This window comes from Myotis yumanensis, unplaced genomic scaffold, assembly GCF_028538775.1.
Source record: "Myotis yumanensis isolate MYYU_CA2020_CCGP unplaced genomic scaffold, mMyoYum1.0.hap1 SCAF_22, whole genome shotgun sequence".
Lineage (NCBI taxonomy): Eukaryota > Metazoa > Chordata > Mammalia > Chiroptera > Vespertilionidae > Myotis > Myotis yumanensis.
The window spans coordinates 1,898,389-1,921,814 of NW_027223773.1; the positions used below are offsets into that span (position 1 = coordinate 1,898,389).

The 23,426-nt window shown below is 41.2% G+C and overlaps 1 protein-coding gene across 3 annotated transcripts in view; it reads right to left on the reverse strand.

Moving 5' to 3' along the window:
• Nucleotides 1-5,379: 5,379 nt before the first annotated feature.
• The window catches only part of LOC138999201 (complement factor H-like), a 63,831-nt gene continuing 45,784 nt past the window's right edge, over nucleotides 5,380-23,426 (reverse strand). For all 3 annotated transcript variants that reach the window (XM_070401281.1, XM_070401280.1, XM_070401279.1), the window contains 10 exons: nucleotides 14,228-14,404; nucleotides 12,586-12,759; nucleotides 12,181-12,363; nucleotides 11,326-11,502; nucleotides 9,434-9,607; nucleotides 9,028-9,210; nucleotides 8,172-8,348; nucleotides 6,712-6,885; nucleotides 6,306-6,488; nucleotides 5,380-5,783 (listed from right to left, as the gene is read on the reverse strand). In XM_070401281.1, the coding sequence (XP_070257382.1) occupies nucleotides 5,587-5,783; nucleotides 6,306-6,488; nucleotides 6,712-6,885; nucleotides 8,172-8,348; nucleotides 9,028-9,210; nucleotides 9,434-9,607; nucleotides 11,326-11,502; nucleotides 12,181-12,363; nucleotides 12,586-12,759; nucleotides 14,228-14,404 (1,799 nt within the window). In that variant the 3' untranslated portion in view covers nucleotides 5,380-5,586. The remainder of the gene's footprint in view (nucleotides 5,784-6,305; nucleotides 6,489-6,711; nucleotides 6,886-8,171; nucleotides 8,349-9,027; nucleotides 9,211-9,433; nucleotides 9,608-11,325; nucleotides 11,503-12,180; nucleotides 12,364-12,585; nucleotides 12,760-14,227; nucleotides 14,405-23,426) is intronic.

Below are 23,426 nucleotides of genomic sequence, written 5' to 3' on the forward strand. Positions count from 1 at the left end.
TCAGTGGTAGGAACACTGGCCCACAGAACAAGGGTCCCTGTTTCAGTTCCCGGTCAAGGGCACATAATTTTTTTGTAGGTTGGATCCCATGCCTAAGTTGGGGCATGTGTAGGAGGCAACCAGTCCATATGTCTCTCTCACATCGATGTTTCCCCCTTCTCCTTCCCTTCCACGCACTCTCTAAAGATCAATGGAAAAAATGCGCTCCGGTGAGGATTAAAAAAAATCAAAGACAAATGAAAAGGGGAAAAGTCCTACCTAAGAAGGAAGCTAGATATTCAGGTCAGTTTCAACTCACCTTGTCCATGAGCCCAGGAGACCAACAGGGTGAGGATGACCTTGACTAGTAACAGCATGGTGGGCTCCCCGGGTGTGTGATAGTGCAGATCTTCCAGTGCTGCTGTTTGGGCTTAAATCTGCATTATGAGCCCTTACCAAGGGTGGCTCTGAATTTAAGTGATAGTACCGGGAAGCTAGTTGACTGAGGTCACTCGAGAGATATCAAATTTCAGAGTTTTGCTAAGGCCATCAAATCCCATGAATGATTTCAAATCCCTTATTTGTTCTTGTCCAACTTTCCTAGGAAAGTTAAAAATTGGCTCCAAGATTCTAATTTTTAAATTAATTACTTATTTAAAATGGGTGAGGTTCTTTCTCAACCAGGAGATTCACATGGGAATAGCTCGGACTGCATGTCCCTGTGACTTTTGTCCTCTCTTTGTTCTCACCCGACTGCAGTCCTAGGGGTCTATGGTCACCACCCAGTGTATCCACACAGTGTAGGGTCCTGTCTGTAGGACAGCACTGATTTTTTTGTAAACTCACAAGAGACCACACCACCAAGACCAAGAATTCCGCACATTCTTGGCATTCAATGTTTGTCATATGGTTTGTTTTTGGAGAGACTCAGAGACAGAGGGAGAGAGAGATAGAAACATCCATGATGAGAGAGAAACATCTATCTGCTGCCTCCTGCACGCCCCCTACTGGGGAATGAGCCCATTACCAGGGCATGTGCCCTGACCCTGAAGAAATGGTCCTCTTGGTGCATGGTATGATGTCCAACCAGCTAGACACGCTGGCTGGGCTGAGGCCCCTTTCATTTGAGGGAACAACATACTCGGAGGCTGCCACCGAGAAAATGGGAAGCGGACAGTCTAGCCCTATTTGAGAACTAGTTTGGCTAATAAGCTTCTGCTCAAATTCAAATTGGAGACTAGTTATCACAGAGCTCCCATTGGACGGGACTTTAATTGGTTTTATGTGCTTTCAGAATAGGTTATGAGAAAATAAAAATTCAGTTGCTCTATCGACTTAGCATCAGGGAAATTGTTCATGGACCAGATATTTTAAGATTTGCAACGTTAAAATAACTGATTATTTTCGTCAAATAAAAGAGCCAAGTTTCAACTCTGTCATACAGTTCAACCCCCCCCCCCCCCCCCCCCCCAGATGGAAACAGGATGAAAACTGCCCTTCTTCCTCACAACAACCCTTCTTCAGTCCGCGATTCACCTCTGACTCTAGTAAGAGGATGTAGTAATGAGGTTATTTCCACTTATTATTTGAATGTATATTATCTCTATAGGCATAGTTGTTAATCCTCACCAGAGGATATTTTTTCCATTGATTTTTAGAGAGAGTGAAAGGGAGGGAAGGAAGAGGAGACAGAGGGAGAGAGAAAGAGAGAGAGAGAGAGAGAGAGAGAGAGAGATTGCTTGTGTCCTGTATAAGTCTTGACTGGGATGGGGATAGCACCTGCCACCCAGGTACACACCCTTGACCAGGAACGGAACCCCAGACCTTTTGGTCCTTGGGCCAAAGCTCTGACCACTGAACCACACCAGAAAGGACAATTTTACTGAATAATTTTTGATTGTACTATTTTCCCCAGTACATTCTAAGCTCACGTGTTTTGTTTGACGGTTAAACATCCGATTCAATAGGCAGAAAGCCACACCGTTACCTCCCTTGCTGTTTATTGCTCTATTGGCAGGTAGTCTAATCCCACGATGGTTAAGAATCGTTGTCATGGTACAAGTGTAAGTGATGATATACTTTGTGATAACATCTTTGGGAGACGATTAAGTTGAACAGGAGGCTAACATATTGCCTTTATGTCCTTCGAAATATAGTGGAAAAGAGCAGGAAATGCCAGAAGCCTGAGCAAAGAGTAGTGGGTGGGACTGGCCACATATTTGAGGCCACAGAGCTTCCTCATTCACATCTGGGGAACTCCACTGCCCCTTCCCGACACATGGCTTGAAATGACTCTTTTGAAGTCACTGCCTTGAGTCCCGATTTGCATATAAATTCAATGATATTCCCTGTTTTTACATAATAGCGTTTGTCATCTTTCCCTTTTACCTGTATGTTCTTTTCATTCATGATTTCTCCTGATGTTACACATGGATCTGAAAGTAGAAGAAATGAATAAAAGCAATTAGTAACCTTTCCTTTTATAAACAAATAAACCTGCAACCCAATGACTAGCTTAGAGGATGAAGTAATCGAAAGAGCTAATGCACATCATCAATGTGGGCCGAGTCCTGTTCTCAGCCCTGGTCTGTGGGCCCTCACAGCTCCTCACACACCGGGAAGCTGAGGGGAAGGGAAAGTCAGGCACACCTGTCCAAGGTCACAGCGCTCATCAGGTGGACGATGAGTGTGGACCCGGCAGTGTGACCCCATACACACACACACACACACATACACACACACATACATATATGATATATTTTCATGATATCATGGACTCCTATTTTTCTTCTCTTGATCCAAGTATTTTATATTCTAGTTTAGCCATCACTGTCATTGGTAAGCCCTTAGAAATAGCTAGAAAGTAAGTTCCAACATATCCCATCAACTATTATATGATGAAACATTATAACACATATGACTTCTTATATCCAAAAATTTTCAAATGTTTCTCAGTACATTCAGATGCTGTTTACATCCAAATATATATTATGTGGGTTCTACATACTGTCAAAACACTTTTTCAGATCTGTCTGAACAACTCCAAGCAAAAATTTACCTCCTTGCTTTAATAGAGCATATGTCTGTGTAATTTTTTACACGACGTTGGATGTTGCCTTTGATGATCTTAAATGCCCTCTGCGTATTTCAATTCCAAGACTCAAATACAGTCTTAGCTCCTTCAGCAAACTGATTTGATGTCCCCAGATCATGAAGACTGCTTTCTATCCAAGGTTGTGGGAGCAGGTCTTGCTTGTGCTGGGAGACATGTGTTAGACTTGTCCATCTACTCAATCATTTCAACTTCAGATTTAGAATTTTTTTTTCAATTTAATATTTTCCTTCCTATATAACCTAGTTTGGAGGTATTTCTAGACTATTCTGACTTGGGTATATTAACTTTGATTTCCGGTCCTGGACTTACTGGGTTTGCTGTAATGTCCTGCAGAAGGGGACACGAACACTTAAAATATATTTAATTTATCAGCTCTCATCATTGATGCTTCTATATCTCTTTCCTTTTCCCTTCCTCACTGAACTAAAAAAATAATATATTTGTAAAGTGACTAGTTGAAAGCAAAACACTGGAAAATGTAAACTTTGTAAGAACGAAGTCTGTGTAAGGTGAGTGGTTATGGTAATATTAGAAAAAATAATATTCAAAAGAGAAACACCAGAGACCAAGGCAAGGGGGAAAACTGCATGAATTCTGTAAGGAAAGAATAAAATATAAATTTGTAGAAAACCTTTAAAATTCCACAAAAAGAGCTCCTAGAACTAATACACAAAAGCATTTTTTAAATATTAAAAACAAACATTAGAAAATGAGATGTTAAAAAAGAACACTATCATTTTATAAACGTTAAAAAACTTAAAATATGAAGGAAAATGCCAACAAAATATTGGTAAGATTGCTACACTGAAAATTTCAAAACAGATGGAGAAAAAAATTTCAAAGAAATGAAAAAGTCCATGTGTTTGTGGATTGAAGACTTACTATCATTAAGATGTCTGTTCTCTACAATTAATTCATGCTTTCAATTTGATCCAAGAAAAATTTTCTTATTTAACCAAAATTAAATGCCATTGACAACATGCTTCTAAAATTCATGTTTAAAAAGAACTAAATTGCAAAGTTTCATTTTTAAGTATCTAAATCCATAATAAATATTCTCTGCTTATCATGGTGTGGAAGTGTCATAATAATAAACACATTAACCAATGGGAAGAAGGGATTCCGGAAATACACACCCACACACAGAGTAAGCACAGAATGAGTAGTAATTATAAGAACATACAATTTAAAAAGGGCTGCCTGGAAAAATTAACATGAACTTGGAAATCAGTTAACGACTTAGAAAATACTTTCATTTCTACGACAGAAGAGTGAAATTAAAAGTGATGATGGTATTATTTCTAAACAAAGAAAAATAATAGGAAAAGAGACAGGTATTGTAATGACAAAGTTAAGAGAAAAACCCAAAAGAAAGGGTCCTTAAATATCTTCAATGGAAAGAAGCACTTTCCTAACAAAATGCACCTTAAACTACACCGAGGTACCATGTTTGATCTACCAAAGAGGGAAACCATCTAACAGGCTGACCCCAGCCCCTGTGCAAAGTAGATATGTCTACGGAATTGCTTGATGATCCATGAATTTCACTTCTGGCAGTTTACCCCGACCATCCGCCCACATCATCATGAAAGAATTCTTTATACACCTCAGCATGTATTGTCTTACTTTTTGTATGTATTAAATTTAAATTAACATATTCTTGTGGCTCAAAGGTGACATATGTTAAAGACAGAGAAAGGGAGGATATAGGAATTGAACCCCAATGGCCACGCCTATTAGATCTAAATGGAACTGTAGTTATGGTAGCTGTTTCATTGTGCTTCCTGCCAGTCTCTGTTCTGTAACCATTGGCTCACTTTTCACAACATGCTGGGTGAATGTGTTCTATGTGCTTATACTCAATATTTTATCAGTTTTTAAGTCCTTGTTACAATAGCTAGGCCCCTGATTAGAATCTAATACCTTTTCATGAGCGGTTTGAATGACTGTAGGTGCTAGATGGATAGTAGATGTTGCATTTCATCATTTTGGGGTTTAGTGAGCCATGGATAGATAAGCAAAACCAAGTAATAACCTCTACCATCTGTGGCCAACATGGGTGTGACACAGTTTGGTTTTCACATGTTTGTGAAGTGATTTTAAGGTGAAGATGGAGACAAATACTTATCTTTTCTTCTGAAATTAGAGTCTCAAAACGCCCTCACAGCTGTGGAGAAGCTTTGAGAACGTTGGGAGGGTGGTAGGGGAAGCAGGGAGGGGAGAGATGGCATCTACTTTCTGGCCAGAGACGTTTCATGAACAGAACACACAGCATGTTGGTTTGTCACATTTTAATGAGATGCTTATGAGAAGTGGTCCGTTGGTCTCAGACTACAATGACATCACCCACATGGCATTTAACAGGAATTGTGATTAATGAATAAAAGTGAGTTACAGCCTACTAGAAAAATAAATTGAGAAGGATTAGATTAATATTAAAAATTCTGAATGAAGGCGCATATTTTAATGTGAAAACTGCCACACAGCTCTCATTATGCACAAGTGGGAAACTCCATTTTTCCTTCTAGACATTGTGCTCGGAATGCAGACGCTGGTGACACTCTACGATAGGGAGGTCGACACACAAATTCAACATAATCATTTGTTCCGGAATAAATTTTTTTTGCATATGACCATTTCAACTGTATGTTATGTTCTTTCATGATTTCTTCTGATATTACACATGCATCTGAAAGTTTAAAAAAAGGAACATAAAACTTTAAGTAATATACAAATATTTTCATAGAATTTTACACTTTTATGTAGAATATTCTACACAGATCCAGGAATTTATTCTCAAACCCTTTTCCAAAACAATTCATTGAAAATTTATCATGTTGCTATAACTCATTTTAAACTATCAATGATGTAAAAACGAGGGAAATGTGTGGTCATTGCACGTTATAATCAACATTCACAATGTCACCTACGCTACGAAGGGCTTTCATTAAAGAATCCTTGAAGGGGGAGGTGGAGGTGGATGAGGGTGGAGGGGACATAAGTGGTGAAGGGGGAAAATAAATTAAAATAAAGAAAAATGATAGTTTCTTGCTGTTGATGCTCAAGAATTTTTCAGACTTTAGACCCTCAGACATGACTATTTGGTTGTCAACAGAAGGGGTGATAGTCCATGCAAGTTCTGTTGTAAACAGCAAACATGACATTCATTACACAGATTTCCCAGGTTCCACGAGGATATTAAAGGACTTACCTAAGCATTTGGGTGGCTCAGACCACTGTCCATCGTGGCATGTTATTCTCCTGTTTCCCTCAAGTTTATAGTAGGCCTGGCATTGATACTCCACTGAAGACCCGGAAGCATAGAATGGTGATATATATGTGGTAACGTCTCCATTGTCAATAGCAGGAGGGGGCCCACATTGTCCTGTGGACTCTAAGAGAGGATATTGTTGGTTTATTGAGTGAGCAGTTGATTTTAAGGGAGCTGTGGAGCAGGTGGGAGCTACACTCACCTCCTACTGACCCCAAACCGATTTACAGGAATCGATAGAGCAACAAACCTGAGTAACCAGATGAAGGCCAGCTGGACAGGAGTCTAGTAACCAAGTGCTTACAGAAGCTGCACAGAGACTGGGAGGGGAGAATGAGACACCTACCCTTGCACTCAGGTGGGTCTGTCCACTTCCCACTTAAGCATTTCACCACTGCTTTCCCAAAGAGGCCCAAAGGGTGCCTGCATTCATAACGTGCTGTGTCCCCATGTCGATACCTAGGCTTCTGGTTTGGTATAATGGCACTTTGCACTGTGGGAGGGCTGCCACAGGAGAGATCTGAATAAAGAAAAACAAATGGATCTCTAATGCAGTGATTGTTTACAACTCAGTTGAGACTGAAAAGCTTCATAAATTCATATGCAAGATTGAATAGAGAAGATAAAGCATTTTTTAAACTTTTTTGGCTAGAGTTAAGCTTCTATATCTTAAAGTTCTTTCCCATCCTCTCTTGAAGGTTAATGGACATAATTAGGCCAATGAAAATGATGGATATGCTGTGCAAAACTTTTTACTTTGACGTAGTTCTATTTGTTTATTTTTTCTTTTGTTTCCATTGCTCAGAGAGATATATCAGCAAGTATATTGCTATGTGAAATGTCTGAGATTTGACTGCCTATGATTTCTTCTAGGACTTTTATGACTTCAAATTTTACATTTAAGACTTTAATCACTGCAATGAGCAATGTGTAGTTTTTGGTGTAAGATGGTGGATCAATTTCATTTGTTTTTTTTTGCTTGTATCTGTCCAATTTCCCCAACACCATTTTTGGACCAATGTCACCCCAATAAATTCAATAAATTTTTTTTAAAAAAGTCATAGAATGGAAAGAAAGTGAAGGTTTTTCTGAATATTTTCCTTTAAGTTTAGTAAACCAAGCATAAATGACATAAATTTAAAATGAATTTCTAGACCCTAGAAACTCATAATACATACATTATTTGGCTTCAAAAAGTATTTTGCAAACATCATGTCTTTGAATTTTGAATTTAGGCCTTTAGAAAAATAGGCACAGTAGCCACTTTCTTAGAGAGGAAGTCAAGAATGAACAGGCTTTGAGGGATATCAGATGGTTGGTTGAAGGAACAAAATGATCACTTAAAAGATCCAAACAGAAATTATGGAAACTAGAACAATGAATTTATAATTTCATCAAAATACACTTCACTAATGTGAGTGCTTACGGGCACTGCAGTGAGCACTGTGCAGTTCATTGGGGAGACTCGGGTGGATATAAGGTAATAAGCGGCTGAAGCTACGGTTCCCAACAAAAGTGGGCGTAGAGCCCGCTGGGAATTGCTACAACGGTTTCAGGGTCACAACCCCTGAGCTTCTGATGCTGAGTCAGAGTGAGCCTGTGAGTTTGCATTTGCCTTCCTACCGATTCCCCAGACACACTGACACGGTTGTTTCCGGGGTCACACTCTGAGGGCTCTGGGGCCCCAAGGCCCAGCACTGAGTGCACATCCCATTCCTCTCTGTGAGGCATAAACCTTCGTTCATGTGGCCTCAACAGAACCTGTGTCTATTTTTTAATGAAGCCAGAAGCCATTCACCAAAATACCTTTGCATGTGGGGGTTCCTATCCAAGTGCCGTGCCTACATTCTACAACATTGGATCCAAACATTTGGTAGTAGTCTGGACAACTGTAAGCCACGTGTTCTCCTGACTTGTATGAGTTCTTCGGCTGGCCCACGAGGATGGCGTTGTCGTAGCTGGGTGGGCTAGGACAAGTCATTGCTGAAAAGGCAAGAACATAGACTTTTCAGTAAATCTTTAACATGTCAGCCAATAATTATACTCTAGAATAATAGATACACACCAAACTAAAGCCTACTGTACCATGTCTTCCTTATAACTTGAAAATGTTATAAAAAATGTTTTTCTTAAAACTTGTTCACCATCTTGACTCAATTACATTTAATAATTTTACATTTATTAAAGGTGTCACGTGGGGACGGTGGAATTGAAAGCCTGAGGAGATGGGCATACAGGTCATGATCCAGACCAAACTTCTTACATCCAAATTCTTATTTGTCCACATGGGCCCCAGACACTATGTACATATATTTTTTGGTTCTGTCCAAATTTGTTTCCCATAATTACATCAAACACATTCAATTGATTATGGTTTTATTGATTTCAGTGAGGAAGGGAGTAGGATTGAGAGATAGAAACATCAATGATGAGAGGGAATCATTGATTGGCTGCCTCCAGCACGCCCCACACTGGGGTTGGAGCCTGCAACCTGTGCATGTGCCCTTGACCAGAATCAGTCCTGGAACCCTTCAGTCTCAGACAAAGCTCTTCCACTGAACCAAACTGGTTAGGGCTAGAATTGTTTAATAATTCATCAAAATTTTATCATAAACATTAAAACTGATTTTCTCAGAGTCCACAAGGATATTAAAGGAATTACCTAAGCATTTGGGTGGCTCAGACCACTGTCCATCACGGCATGTTATTCTCCTGTTTCCTTCAAGTTCATAGTAGGCCTGGCATTGATACTCCACTGAAGACCCCGAAGCGTAGAATGGTGACATATATGTGGTAATGTCTCCATTGTCAATAGCAGGAGGGGGCTTACATTTTCCTGTGGAATCTAAGAGAGGATATTGTTGGTTTATTGAGTGAGCAGTTGATTTTAAAGGAGCTGCAGAGTAGGTGGGAGCTACACTCACCTCCTCCCGGCCCCAACCTGATTTACAGGAAATGATAGAGCAACAAACCTGAGTAACCAAATGAAGGCCAGCTGGACAGGAGTCTAGTAACCAAGTGCTTACAGAAGCTGCACAGAAACTGGGAGGGAAGAATGAGACACCTACCCTTGCACTCAGGTGGGTCTGTCCACTTCCCACTTAGACATGTCACCACTGCTTTCCCGAAGAGGCCCAAAGGGTGCCTGCATTCATACTGTGCTGTGTCCCCATGTCGATACCTATCCTTCTGGTTTGGTATGAAGGCATTTTGCACTGTGGGAGGGCTGCCACAGGAGAGATCTGAATAAAGAGAAACAAATGGATCTCTAATTCAGTGATTGTTTACAACTCAGTCTGAGACTGAAAAGCTTCATAAATTCATATGCAGGATTGAATAGAGAAGATAAAGCATTTTTTTAAACTTTTTTTGGTAAGAGTTAAGCTTCTATATCTTAAAGTTCTTTCCCATCCTCTCTTGAAGGTTAATGGACATAATTAGGCCAATGAAAATGATGATTATGCTGTGCAAAACTTTTTACTTTGACGTAGTTCTATTTGTTTATTTTTTCTTTTGTTTCCATTGCTCAGAGAGATATATCAGCAAGTATATTGCTATGTGAAATGTCTGAGATTTGACTGCCTATGATTTCTTCTAGGATTTTTATGACCTCAAATTTTACATTTAAGACTTTAATCACTGCAATGAGCAATGTGTAGGTTTTGGTGTAAGATGGTGGTCCAATTTTAATTTTTTTTTTTTTTTGCTTGTATTTGTCCTATTTTCCCAACACCATTTATGGACCAATGTCACCCCAATAAATTCAATAAATTTTTTTTTAGTAAGTCATAGAATGGAAAGAAAGTGATGGTTTTTCTGAATATTTTCCTTTAAGTTTAGTAAACCAAGCATAAATGATATAAATTTAAAATGAATTTCTAGAACCTAGAAACTCATAATACATACATTATTTGGCTTCAAAAAGTATTTTGCAAACATCATGTCTTTCAATTTTGAATTTAGGCCTTTAGAAAAATAGGCACAGTAGCCACTTTCTTAGAGAGTAAGTCAAGAAATAACAGGCTTTGAGGGATATCATATGGTTGGTTGAGGGGAAAAAATGATCAATTAAAAGATCCAAACAGAAACAGACTGTGGAATCTCAGAGGGAAGGTGAGGGAGGATGGGGGGGGGGGGGGGGTGGGAAGAGAATAATCAAAGACCTTGTATGCATTCATGCATAACCCATGGACACAGGCAACAGCGGGGTGAAGACTGGGGCGGGTACCAGGGCCAGGCTAGAAGGGAAAATGGGGGGGAAGTGGACTTCTGTAATACCGTCAACAATAAAGTAAAAAAAAAAATCCAAATGAAATTATGGGAAATAGAACAATAAATTTATAATTTCATCAAAATGCACTTCAATAATGTGAGTGCTTAAGGGCACTGCAGTGAGCACTGTGAGGTTCACTGGGGATACTCAGTAATAAGAGGCTGAAGCTATGTTTCCCCACAAAAGTGGGCGCAGAGCCCGCTGGGAATTGCTACAACGGTTTCAGGGTCACAACCCCTGAGCTTCTGATGCTGAGTCAGAGTGAGCCTGTGAGTTTGCATTTGCCTTCCTACCGATTCCCCAGCCAAACTGACAGGGCTGTTTCCGGGGTCACACTCTGAGGGCTCTGGGGTTCCAATGCCCAGCACTGAGTGCACATCCCATTCCTCTATGCCAGTGATTCCCAAAGTGGGTGCTACCGCCCCCTGGTGGGCGCTGCAGCGATCCAGGGGGGCGGTGATGGCCACAGGTGCATTTGGGGGCATATATCTTTCTGTTTAATTGCTATTAAAATTTAAAAAAATTAATTTCCAGGGGCCCTGACTAATATTTTTTCTGGAAAGGGGGCGGTAGGCCAAATAAGTTTGGGAACCACTGCTCTGTGCTGAGGCATAAACCTTCCTTCATGTGGCCTCACCAGAACCTGCGTCTAATTTTAATGATGGGAGAAGCCATTCACCAAAATACCTTTGCATGTGGGGGTTCCTATCCAAGTGCCGTCCCTACACTCTACAACATTGGATCCATACATGTGGTAATGTTCTGGACATCCATAAGCCACTTGTTCTCCTGACTTGTATGAGTTCTTCGGCTGGCCCAGGAGGATGGCGTTGTCATAGCTGGGTGGGCTAGGACAAGTCATTGCTGAAAAGGCAGAACATAAACTTTTCAGTAAATCTTTAACATGTCGGCCAATAATTATACTCTAGAATAATAGATACACACCAAACTAAAGCCTACTGTACAATGTCTTTCTTATAACTTGAAAATGTTATAAAACTGTTTTTCTTAAAACTTGTTCACCATCTTGACTCAACTACATTGAAAAATTTTACATTTATTAAAGGTGTCACGTGGGGACGGTGGAATTGAAAGCCTGAGGAGATGGGCATACAGGTCATGATCCAGACCAAACTTCTTACATCCAATTTCTCATTTGTCCACACGGGCCCCAGACACTATGTACATATATTTTTTGGTTCTGTCCAAATTTGTTTCCCATAATTACATCAAACACATTCAATTGACTATGTTTTTATTGATTTTAGTGAGGAAGGGAGAGGGATTGAGAGATAGAAACATCAATGATGAGAGGGAATTATTGATTGGCTGCCTCCAGCAGGCCCCACACTGGGGATGGAGCCTGCAACCTGGGCATGTGTCCTTGACCAGAATCAGTTCTGGAACCCTTCAGTCTCAGTCCAAAGCTCTTCCACTGAACCAAACTGGTTAGGGCTAGAATTGTTTAATAATTCATCAAAATTTTATCATAAAGATTAAAACTGATTTTCTCAGAGTCCACAAGGATATTAAAGGACTTACCTAAGCATTTGGGTGGCTCAGACCACTGTCCATCACGGCATGTTATTCTCCTGTTTCCCTCAAGTTCATAGTAGGCCTGGCATTGATACTCCACTGAAGACCCCGGAGCGTAGAATGGTGACATATATGTGGTAACGTCTCCATTGTCAATAGCAGGAGGGGGCTTACATTGTCCTGTGGACTCTAAGAGAGGATATTGTTGGTTTATTGAGTGAGCAGTTGATTTTAAGGGAGCTGCGGAGTAGGTGGGAGCTACACTCACCTCCTCCCGGCCCCAACCCGATTTACAGGAAACGATAGAGCAACAAACCTGAGTAACCCATGAAGGCCAACTGGACAGGAGTCTAGTAACCAAGTGCTTACAGAAGCTGCACAGAGACTGGGAGGGGAGAATGAGACACCTACCCTTGCACTCAGGTGGGTCTGTCCACTTCCCACTGAAGCATGTCACCACTGCATTCCCGAAGAGGCCCAAAGGGTGCCTGCATTCATAACGTGCTGTGTCCCCATGTCGATACCTAGGCTTCTGGTTTGGTATAAAGGCATTTTGCACTGTGGGAGGGCTGCCACAGGAGAGAGCTGAATAAAGAGAAAACAATGGATCTCTAATGCAGCGATCATTTAGACGCAATTGAGATTGAAAATCTTCACAAATTTACATGCAAGATTGTAGAAAGATAAAGCAATTGTTTGGGTAAGTGTTAAGCTTCTGTATCTTAAATTTATTTCCTGTCCTCTCTCTAACGTTAACAGAGATTTTTAGGCCAATGAAAATGATGATTATGCCATGCAAAGCTTTTTAGTTTGACGTAGTCTATTTTTTTCTTTCGTTTCCCTTGCTCGAGGAGATATATCAGGAAAGATAGTGCTGAGAGAAATATCTGAGATTTGACTGCCTATAATTTCTTCTAGGATTTTTATGGTTTCACACCTTACATTTAAGTCTTTAATCCATTTTGAGTTTATTCTTGTTTTTGGTCTAAGAAGGTGGCCTAATTTCATATTTTTTGCTTGTGTCTGTCCAATTTTCCCAGCACTATTTAATACCAAATGCCATCCCAACAAATTCAATAAAAATTAAAATGAATTTATAAAGTGATTGAAAAAAGAAAATGATAGTTTTTCTGAATATTTTCCTTTTTAAGTTTAGTAAACCAAGTATCAATTATATAAATTCAAAATGAATTTCTAAAGCCTAGATAGTCATCATAAATTCCTTATTTGGCATCAAAATGTGTTTCTCAAACATCATGTTTTTGAATGTTTATTTTAGGCTTTTGGAAAATAAGTGACAATAGCCTCTTTCTTAGACAGGAAGTCGACTTCTTAATAGGCTTTGAGGGATGTCATATAATTGAATGAAAAGATCATCACTTAAAAGATCCAAACAGCAACCGACTGTGGAATCTCAGAGGGATGGGGGGTGGTAAGAGACAACCAAAGACCTTGTATGCATTCATGCATAACCCATGGACACAGACAACAGGGGGGTGAAAGACTGAGGTGGGGTCCCGGGCCAGGCCAGAAGGGGTCAATAGGTAGAAAAATGGATTTTTGTAATACTTTCAACAATAAAGATTAAAAATCAAAAGATTCACACAGAAATTGAGCAAAAATAAGAGTAAAATATATTTACAAGAAATACTCCAATAATGTGAGTGCTTAAGGGCACTGCAGTGAGCACTGTGCAGTTCATTGGGGAGACTCGGGTGGATATAAAGTAATAAGAGGCTGAAGCTACGGTTCCCCACAAAAGTGGGCACAGAGCCCGCTGGGAATTGCTACAACGGTTTCAGGGTCACAACCCCTGAGCTTCTGATGCTGAGTCAGAGTAAGCCTGTGAGTTTGCATTTGCCTTCCTACCGATTCCCCAGAGACACTGACACGGCTGTTTCTGGGGTCACACTCTGAGGGCTCTGGGGTTGCAATGCCCAGCACTGAGTGCACATCCCATTCCTCTATGCTGAGGCCTAAACCTTCCTTCATCTGGCCTCATCAGAACCTACGTCTATTTTTTAATGATGGGAGAAGTAATTCACCAAAATACCTTTGCATGTGGGTGTTCCTATCCACCTGCCATTCATACACTGTACAACATTGGATCCATCCATTTGGTAATATTTTGGACATCTATAAGTCACTTCTTCTCCTGACTTGTATGCGTTCTTCTTCCGGCCTACAAGGATGGCATTGCCATAGCTGGGTGGGCTAGGGCAAGTCATTTCTGAAAAAGGAACAACATAGAGTTTTCAGTAAATCTTTAAAAGTACATGTTGGCAAATAATTGTATTTTAGAATAATAGATACACACCAAACTAATGCCTATTGTATAATGTTTTTCTTATAACTTGAAAATTCAAGCAGTCTTGACTGAATTATATTGAATAATTTTACATTTATCAAAGGTGTCACGTGGGGATGGTGGTATTGAAAGCCTGAGGAGATGGGCATACAGGTCATGATCCAGACCAAACTTCTAACATCCAAATTCTTATTTGTCCACACAGGCCACACTCACTATGTACATATATTTTTTGTTTCTGTTGAAATCTGTTTCCCATAATTACATTAAACATATTCAATTGACTATGTTTTTAATTATTTCAGTGAGGAAGAGAGAAGGATTGAGAGATAGAAACATCACTGATGAGAGGGAATCACTGATTGACTGCTTCCAGCACGCCCCACACTGGGGATTTGAACTGTCACCTCCTAGTTCATAGGTTGATGGTCAACCACTGAGCCATGTGGGGCTGGCTGCATCCGGGAGCGTAGACTGGTGATGGGAATGTGATAATGTCTCCATAGAAGGAGCAGGCCCACATTGTCCTTTTGACTCTAAGAGAGGATAATATTTGATTTATTGAACGTCAGGTAGCTGCAGAGTAGGTGGGAGCTATACTCTCCTTCTCCCGGCACCGAACCCATTTACAGGAAATGATAGAGCAACCAACCTGAGTAACCAATGAAGGCCAGCTGGACAGGAGTCTAGTAACCAAGTGCTTCCAGAAGCTGCACAGAGACTGGGAGGGGAGAATGAGACACCTACCCTTGCACTCAGGTGGGTCTGTCCACTTCCCTCTTAGACATGTCACTTCTGCATTCCCGATGAGGCCCAAAGGGTGCCTGCATTCATAACGTGCTGTGTCTCTATGTCGATACCTAAACTTCTGGTTTGGTATAAAGGCATTTTGCACTGTGGGAGGTCTGCCACAGGAGAGAGCTGAATAAAGAGAAAACAATGGATCTCTAATGCAGTGATCATTTAGATGCATTTGAGATGGAAAATCTTCATAAGTTTACAGGCATGATTGAAAAAAGAAGATAAAGCAATTTTTTTGGTAAGAGTTAAGCTTCTATATCTTAAGTAAATTTTTTTATTGTTTATTGATTGAGAGAGAGAGAGAGAGAGAGAGAGAGAGAGAGAGAGACATCGATTGGCTGCCTCCTGCACGTCTCCTACTGGGTATCAAGCTCACAACCCCAGCATGTGCCCTGACTGGGATCAAACCAGCGATTTCTTGGCACATGGGATCACACCCAATCCACTGAGTCACACCAGCCAGGGCTACAACTATTTCTTTCTTTTTTTTTAAAGAAAAAAAATATTTTTATGATTTTATTTTATTTTTTTTGTTTATAGCAGCTTATTTTTAATTGACAAAATTTGGAAGCAACCAAGATATTCTTCAGTAGGTGAATGGACAAATCACTGTGATACATGCAGAATATTATCCAGAGCTAAAAAGAAATTAGGTATCCAGCTATAAAGACAAGGAGGAACCTTAAATGCATAATGCTAAGTGAAAGAAGCCCATCTGAAAAGGCTACATACTGTATGAGTCCAGCGTATGACATTCCGGAAAAGGAAAAACTATGGAAACAGTGAAAAGATCAGGGGTTGTCACGATGGGGAAAATAATACATTTGCGGGGGCTAGCAATCCGAGTCTTTGCCAGTAACCTAATGCACATTCTTTTTTTAAAAAATATATTTTATTGATTTTTTACAGAAAGGAAGGGAGAGAGATAGAGAGTTAGAAACATCGATGAGAGAGAAACATTGATCAGCTGCCTCCTGCACACCTCCCACTGGGGATGTGCCCGCAACCCAGGTACATGCCTTTGACCGGAATCGAACCTGGGACCCCCCAGTCCGCAGGCCAATGCTCTAGCCACAGAGCCATACCAGTTTCGGCCTAATGCACATTCTTGATATCCGTCATTAAGTCACTGCCCCTTTCTCCACACTCTGGTCTTTAAGACCTGTTTACCTAAATACTCCTATTTCACAGAAGCCATAAACCATGAACAATACACAACCCCCAGAGGCGGTTATCAGCACTGGCACCAGGCCAGGCCTTCAGGTGTGGTCTCACAGCCTCCATCCAACACATGGGGCTTTTTGCAAAGCCTGCGAAAGGTCCGGAAGTCCCATCCATATTTGGGGGACAGAGAAACCAAAGGATATAAAAGGAGAGCTTCCTCCATATTGGTTTGCTCAGGATTTGGAGAGGAACTGTCTCCCCTGAGTCACTGTACTAGTCCATGAAGAACATCTAAATATAAATGGGTTTTTCCTGTATCTCCGATACTCCTGCATATTTTTTGGTCTCCTGGTAAATTCTGGAACAGTCAGGGGTTGGGGGACGGGAGTGCTGAGTGGAACACTGAGGATCTTTAGGCCAGTAAAACTACTCCGTACGACACGACAGTGAAAATACATGTCATTATTACTACACATTTGTCCAAACCCATAGAATATACAACATCAAGCGTGAACTTAGGGTGATTACAACATGTCAATCCGTTGTGACAAATGTACCAGCCTATAGGGGATGTTCACAACAGGGAAGATTATGCATGTATGGGGGCAGGGGATATATGTGAAATCTCTGTACCTTCTTAATTTTTCTGTGAACCTAAAACTAAAGACTAAAAATAATAAAGTCTTTATAAAGAAAAAAAAAGAAAAAAAAAACCAAAATGAACAGAAAAGAACTCCCCAAAACAAACATAAAAGGATCATTTCTCTCCAGGGAGGCAGAGCACACCTCTCAGGCTTGGGTGTGGCATAGTCCTCTGCCTCCGTGAGCCTCGAGGGAGGGGCATTCCTCCAGTGCCCAGGAAGGAGGCTGGGCCTGGCCACGATCTCTTGGTGCTGATGTCCCTGCACTGTCCACCACGGCAGGACTAGCCACACAGAGTTATTTAAACTTAAATGAATAAAGCAGAAAACTAAATATTCAGTTCGCACTAGCCTCATTTCAAGTGCTAATGGCTACTGTCCTGGACAGCACCGGTTTGGAACATTTCCATCATCTCAGGAAGTCCTACTGCTGGCCAGCGCTGCTCTAGACGCAGCCACAGGGACTCGCCTGCGGGTTGAGTAAAATCACAAATCAAGAATGCATGTGGTTCAGGACCCCCACTCTCAGATTCCGAATGACACCTGAGCAACCCACACCGTTTCCACAGGGACAATTTCCAAAGGCAGAGGCCCGAGGCTGGGCCGGGGCTGGAGAGGGCTTGGGAGGCGTGGTAACTGCATCAGCGATTGAAGAGCAACTTCTCTTTTGCAATCCTTGCTGGTCTGACAGGCTCCTGCAGAATTACATCACTTCCTAAAAAAACAGGCACACACTCCTCCTTCAAGTTAGCACCTACCCCCAAATCCAGGAAACTGGAAATGTTGCCGTTTCATGGAGGATAAAGCCAGCGCAGCATCCTCCGCAAGGGAGCGCCGAGGCCAGCTGACAGGAAGGCTCTCCATGCTGCCCTCCTCGGTGTCCTGATAACCGCTCTCTTCCTCACTGGCCGGGCTCAGGGTAAGCTCTATTTTTATGATTTTAGAGAGAAGGGAAGAGGGAGAGAGGTAGAAACATCAATGCTAAGAGCGAATCATTGATTGGCTGCCACCTGCAGGCCTCCACTGGGGATGGAGCCTGCAACCTGGGCATGTGCCCTTGACCAGAATCAGTCCTGGAACCCTTCCGTCCTCAGACCAAAGCTCTTCTACTGAACTGAACCTGATAGGGCTAGAATTGTTTATTAATTCATCAAAACGTGATCATAAACAGTAAAACATATGCATTACACAGATTTCCCAGAGTCCACAAGACATTAAAGGACTTACCTAAGCATTTGGGTGGCTCAGACCACTGTCCATCACGGCACGTTATTCTCCTGTTTCCCTCAAGTTCATAGTAGGCCTGGCATTGACACTCCACTGAAGACCCAGGAGCGTAGACTGCTAATGGATATGTGGTAATGTCTCCATTGTCAATAGCAGGAGGGGGCCCACATTGTCCTGTGGACTCTAAGAGAGGATATTATTGATTTATTGAGTGAGCAGTTGATTTTAAGGGAGCTGCAGAGTAGGTGGGAGCTACACTCACCTCCTCCCGGCCCCAAACCGATTTACAGGAAATGATAGAGCAACAAACCTGAGTAACCCATGAAGGCCAGCTGGACAGGAGTCTAGTAACCAAGTGCTTCCAGAAGCTGCACAGAGACTGGGAGGGGAGAATGAGACACCTACCCTTGCACTCAGGTGGGTCTGTCCACTTCCCACTTAGACATGTCACTTCTGCATTCCCGACGAGGCCCAAAGGCCCAAAGGGTGCCTGCATTCATAATGTGCTGTGTCCCTATGTTGATAGTTAGCCTTCTGTTTTGGTATAAAGGCATTTTGCACTGTGGGAGGGCTGCTACAGGAGACATCAGAATAAAGAGAAAAATGGATGTCTAATGCAGCAATCATTTAGATGCAATTCTGACGAAAAATCTTCATAAAGTTACATGGAAGATTGAATATAAAAGGCAAAGCAAATTTTTTTTTGGTAAGAGTTAAGCTTCTATATCTTAAGTTTCTTTCCAGTCCTCTCTCTAAGGTTAATAGAGATTTTTAGGCCAATTAAAATGATGATTATGCCGTTCAAAAGTTTTTAGTTTCACATAGTCCTATTTGTTTATTTTTTTTTCTTTTGTTTCCCTTGCTTGAGGAGATATATCAGAAAAGATCGTGCTGGGAGAAATGTCTGAGATTTGACTGCCTATGATTTCTTTAGGATTTTTATGGTTTCACACCTTACATTTAAGTCTTTAATCCATTTTGAGTTTATTCTTGTTTTTGGTGTAAGAAGGTGGTCCAATTTCATTTTTCTGTTTGTATCCGACCAATTTTACCACCACCAATTATTAACCAATGCCACCCCAATAACTTCAAGAAAAGAATTTTATGACATAATAGAAGAAAAGAGAAAAAGATCGTTTTTCTGAACATTTTCCTTGAAGTTTAGTAAACCAAACATCAATTATTTAAATTCAAAATGAATTTGTAAACACTCAATACTCATAATCAATCCCTTATCAGGTTCCTCCCCCTGGCTGGCCTGATTGCCGAGATGGGCGCGGAGAGACTGGACCCCACCCATGTACAAATTCGTGTACCGGGCCTCTAGTTTAAAATAAACATGTGAGTCCCTTGACAATTACTCTGACACCCAACATTCAGTAATGTTACCTGTGTTTGCTACCACCAAAATGTATTCCAGATCTGTCCTCTGTTCTGTATCGCTTCAGCCATCACTCTGGCCCAATCTCCACCTAAAATTCTCCCCCTTCCTCAGTACAATCCCTGATAGTTCCCAAGGATTATTTTGTTTTCAAGTCAATTCATTCAAATATTACAGACAGCCCTGGCCAGCTGGATCAGTGGCCCACAGAACAAGGGTCCCTGTTTCAGTTCCCGGTCAAGGGCACATAATTTTTTTGTAGGTTGGATTCCATGTCCAAGTTGGGGCTTGTGTAGGAGGCAACCAGTCCATATGTCTCTCTCACATCGATGTTTCCCCCTTCTCCTTCCCTTCCACGCACTCTCTAAAGATCAATGGAAAAAATATCCCTGGATGAGGATTAAAAAAAAATCAAAGACAAATGAAAAGGGGAAAAGTCCTACCTAAGAAGGAAGCTAAATATTCAGGTCAGTTTCAACTCACCTTGTCCATGAGCCCAGGAGACCCACAGGGTGAGGATGACCTTGACTAGTAACAGCATGGTGGGCTCCCCGGATGTGTGATAGTGCAGATCTTCCAGGGCTGCTGTTTGGGCTTAAATCTGCATTATGAGCCCTTACCAAGGGTGGCTCTGAATTTAAGTGATAGGACCGGGAAGCTAGTTGACTGAGGTCACTCGAGAGATATCAAATTTCAGAGTTTTGCTAATGCCATCAAATCTCATGAATGATTTCAATTCCCTTATTTGTTCTTGTCCAACTTTCCTAGGAAAGTTAAAAATTGGCTCCAAGATTCTAATTTTTAAATTAATCACTCATTGAAAACGTGTGTGAGGTTCTTTCCCAACCAGGAGATTCATGTGGGAAAGTTCTGACTGCATGTCCCTGTGACTTTCGTTCTCTCTTTGTTCTCACCCGACTGCAGTCCTAGGGGTCTATGGTCACCACCCAGTGTATCCACACAGTGTAGGGTCCTGTCTGTAGGACAGCACTGATTTTTTTGTAAACTCACAAGAGACCACACCACCAAGTCCAAGAATTCCGCACATTCTTGGCATTCAATGTTTTTCATATGGTCTGTTTTTAGAGAGAATCTGAGGCAGAGGGAGAGAGAGATAGAAACATCCATGATGAGAGAGAAACATCTATCTGCTGCCTCCTGCACGCCCCCTACTGGGGAATGAGCCCATTACCAGGGCATGTGCCCTGACCCTGAAGAAATGGTCCTCTTGGTGCATGGTATGATGTCCAACCAGCTAGACACGCTGGCTGGGCTGAGGCTCCTTTCATTTGAGGGAACAACATACTCGGAGGCTGCCACCGAGAAAATGGGAAGCGGACAGTCTAGCCCTATTTGAGAACTAGTTTGGCTAATAAGCTTCTGCTCAAATTCAAATTGGAGACTAGTTATCACAGAGCTTCCATTGGACGGGACTTTAATTTGTTTTATGTGCTTTCAGAATAGGTTATGAGAAAATAAAAATTCAGTTGCTCTGTCTACTTAGCATCAGGGAAATTGTTCATGGACCAGATATTTTAAGATTTGCAACTTTAACATAACTGATTATTTTCGTCAAATAAAAGAGCCAAGTTTCAACTCTTTCATACAGTTCAACACCCCCCCCCCCCCCCAGATGGAAACAGGATGAAAACTGCCCTTCTTCCTCACAAGAATCCTTCTTCAGTCCGCGATTCACCTCTGACTCTAGTAAGAGGATGTAGTAATGAGGTTATTTCCACTTATTATTTGAATGTATATTATCTATATAGGCATAGTTGTTAATCCTCACCTGAGGATATTTTTTTCCATTGATTTTTAGAGAGAGTGGAAGGGAGGAAAGGAAGAGGAGACAGAGGGAGAGAGAGAGAGAGATTGCTTGTGTCCTGTACAAGTCTTGACTGGGATGGGCCTGGCACCTGCCACCCAGGTACACACCCTTAACCAGGAAGGGAATCCCAGACCTTTTGGTCCTTGGGCCAAAGCTCTGACCACGGAACCACACCAGAAAGGACAATTTTAATGAATAATTTTTGATTGTACTATTTTCCCCAGTACATTCTAAGCTCACATGTTTTGTTTGATGGTTATACATCCGATTCAATAGGCAGAAAGCCACACCGTTACCTCCCTTGCTGTTTATTGCTCTATTGGCAGGTAGTCTAATCCCACGACGGTGAAGAATTATTGTCATGGTACAAGTGTAAGTGATGATATACTTTGTGATAACATCTTTGGGAGACGATTAAGTTGAACAGGAGGCTAACATATTGCCTTTATGTCCTTCGAAATATAGTGGGAAAGAGCAGGAAATGCCAGAAGCCTGAGCAAAGAGTAGTGGGTGGGACTGGCCACATATTTGGGGCCACAAAGCTTCCTCATTCACATCTGGGGAACTCCACTGTCTCTTCCCGACACATGGTTTGAAATGACTCCTCTGATGTCACCGCCTTGCGTCCTGATTTGCACATAAATTCAATGATATTCCCTGTTTTTACATAATAGGTTTTGTCATCTGTCCCTTTTAACCGTATGTTCTTTTCATTCATGATTTCTTCTGCTATTACACATGGATCTGAAGGAAGAAGAAATAATGAAAACAATACATAAGCTGTCCTTTTATAAACAAATAAAACTTCAAAGTAATGAGTAGTTTAGAGGATGAAATAATCAAGACAGCTAAGGTACATCATCAATGTGGGCCGAGTCCTGTTCTCAGCCCCGGTCTGTGGGCCCTCACAGCTCCTCAGCGGGCAGCTGCTCCTCCTCACACACCAGGAAGCTGAGGGGACGGAAGGTCAGGCACACCTGTCCAAGGTCACAGCGCCCATCTGGTGGACGATGAGTGTGGACCCGGCAGTGTGACCACAGGGCCTTGGCTCTCTGTCTGTGGGATGTGGGGATCCACAAGGTGACTTCCTGTCCAGTGGACATGGGAGCCTGCTCCATGGTGGCCATGGTTCTTCCTTGTCCACTTCCCACTCAACGGGCAGTGGCTACAAATGCTCCCAGTTTAGTTACATTTTGCTGGGTTAATCCATGTTTATATTTTTCTCTTATCCCCACACAATGTGGAAAGAGAACCATAGAAAATCATAGACTTTCTAATAAACAATCTCCTATTAAAATACAACTATGTATATTTATACATAAATACATCTTTATATCTCTATATCCATCCATCCATCCATCCATCCAGCTACCCGTATCCATTCATCATATCTATTTATCTATTTTCTAATTATCTATATATTTATCTATTATCTATCTATCTATCTATCTATCTATCTATCTATCTAATCTTCTTCATTCTCTATGGTAAAGCTAGGCCGCATGAATGCAAGGATATGCACCTAGAGAGGTTTTGAATATCAACATGATTATACACAAATTTTTATTAATTTTTTTCCATCACTATTTATTCCCCTTCTGCACTCTTCCAAATCCACCCACTCCCTTCCCATCCACAATCACTGCACTGTTGTCCATGACCATGAGTTCTCTCTCCTTTTTTAATAACCCACATATGAGTGAAATCAATGGTTCAAATATTTTCTGTCTGACTTATTTCACTTAGCATGATATTCTTAAGGCCTGTCCACGTTGTCACAAATGGCAGTATTTAATTTTTTCTTATGGCTGAGTAATATTCCATTATATATATATATATATATATATATATATATATATATATATATATCTTTTTCCAATCATATATAAAATTTTCACGATA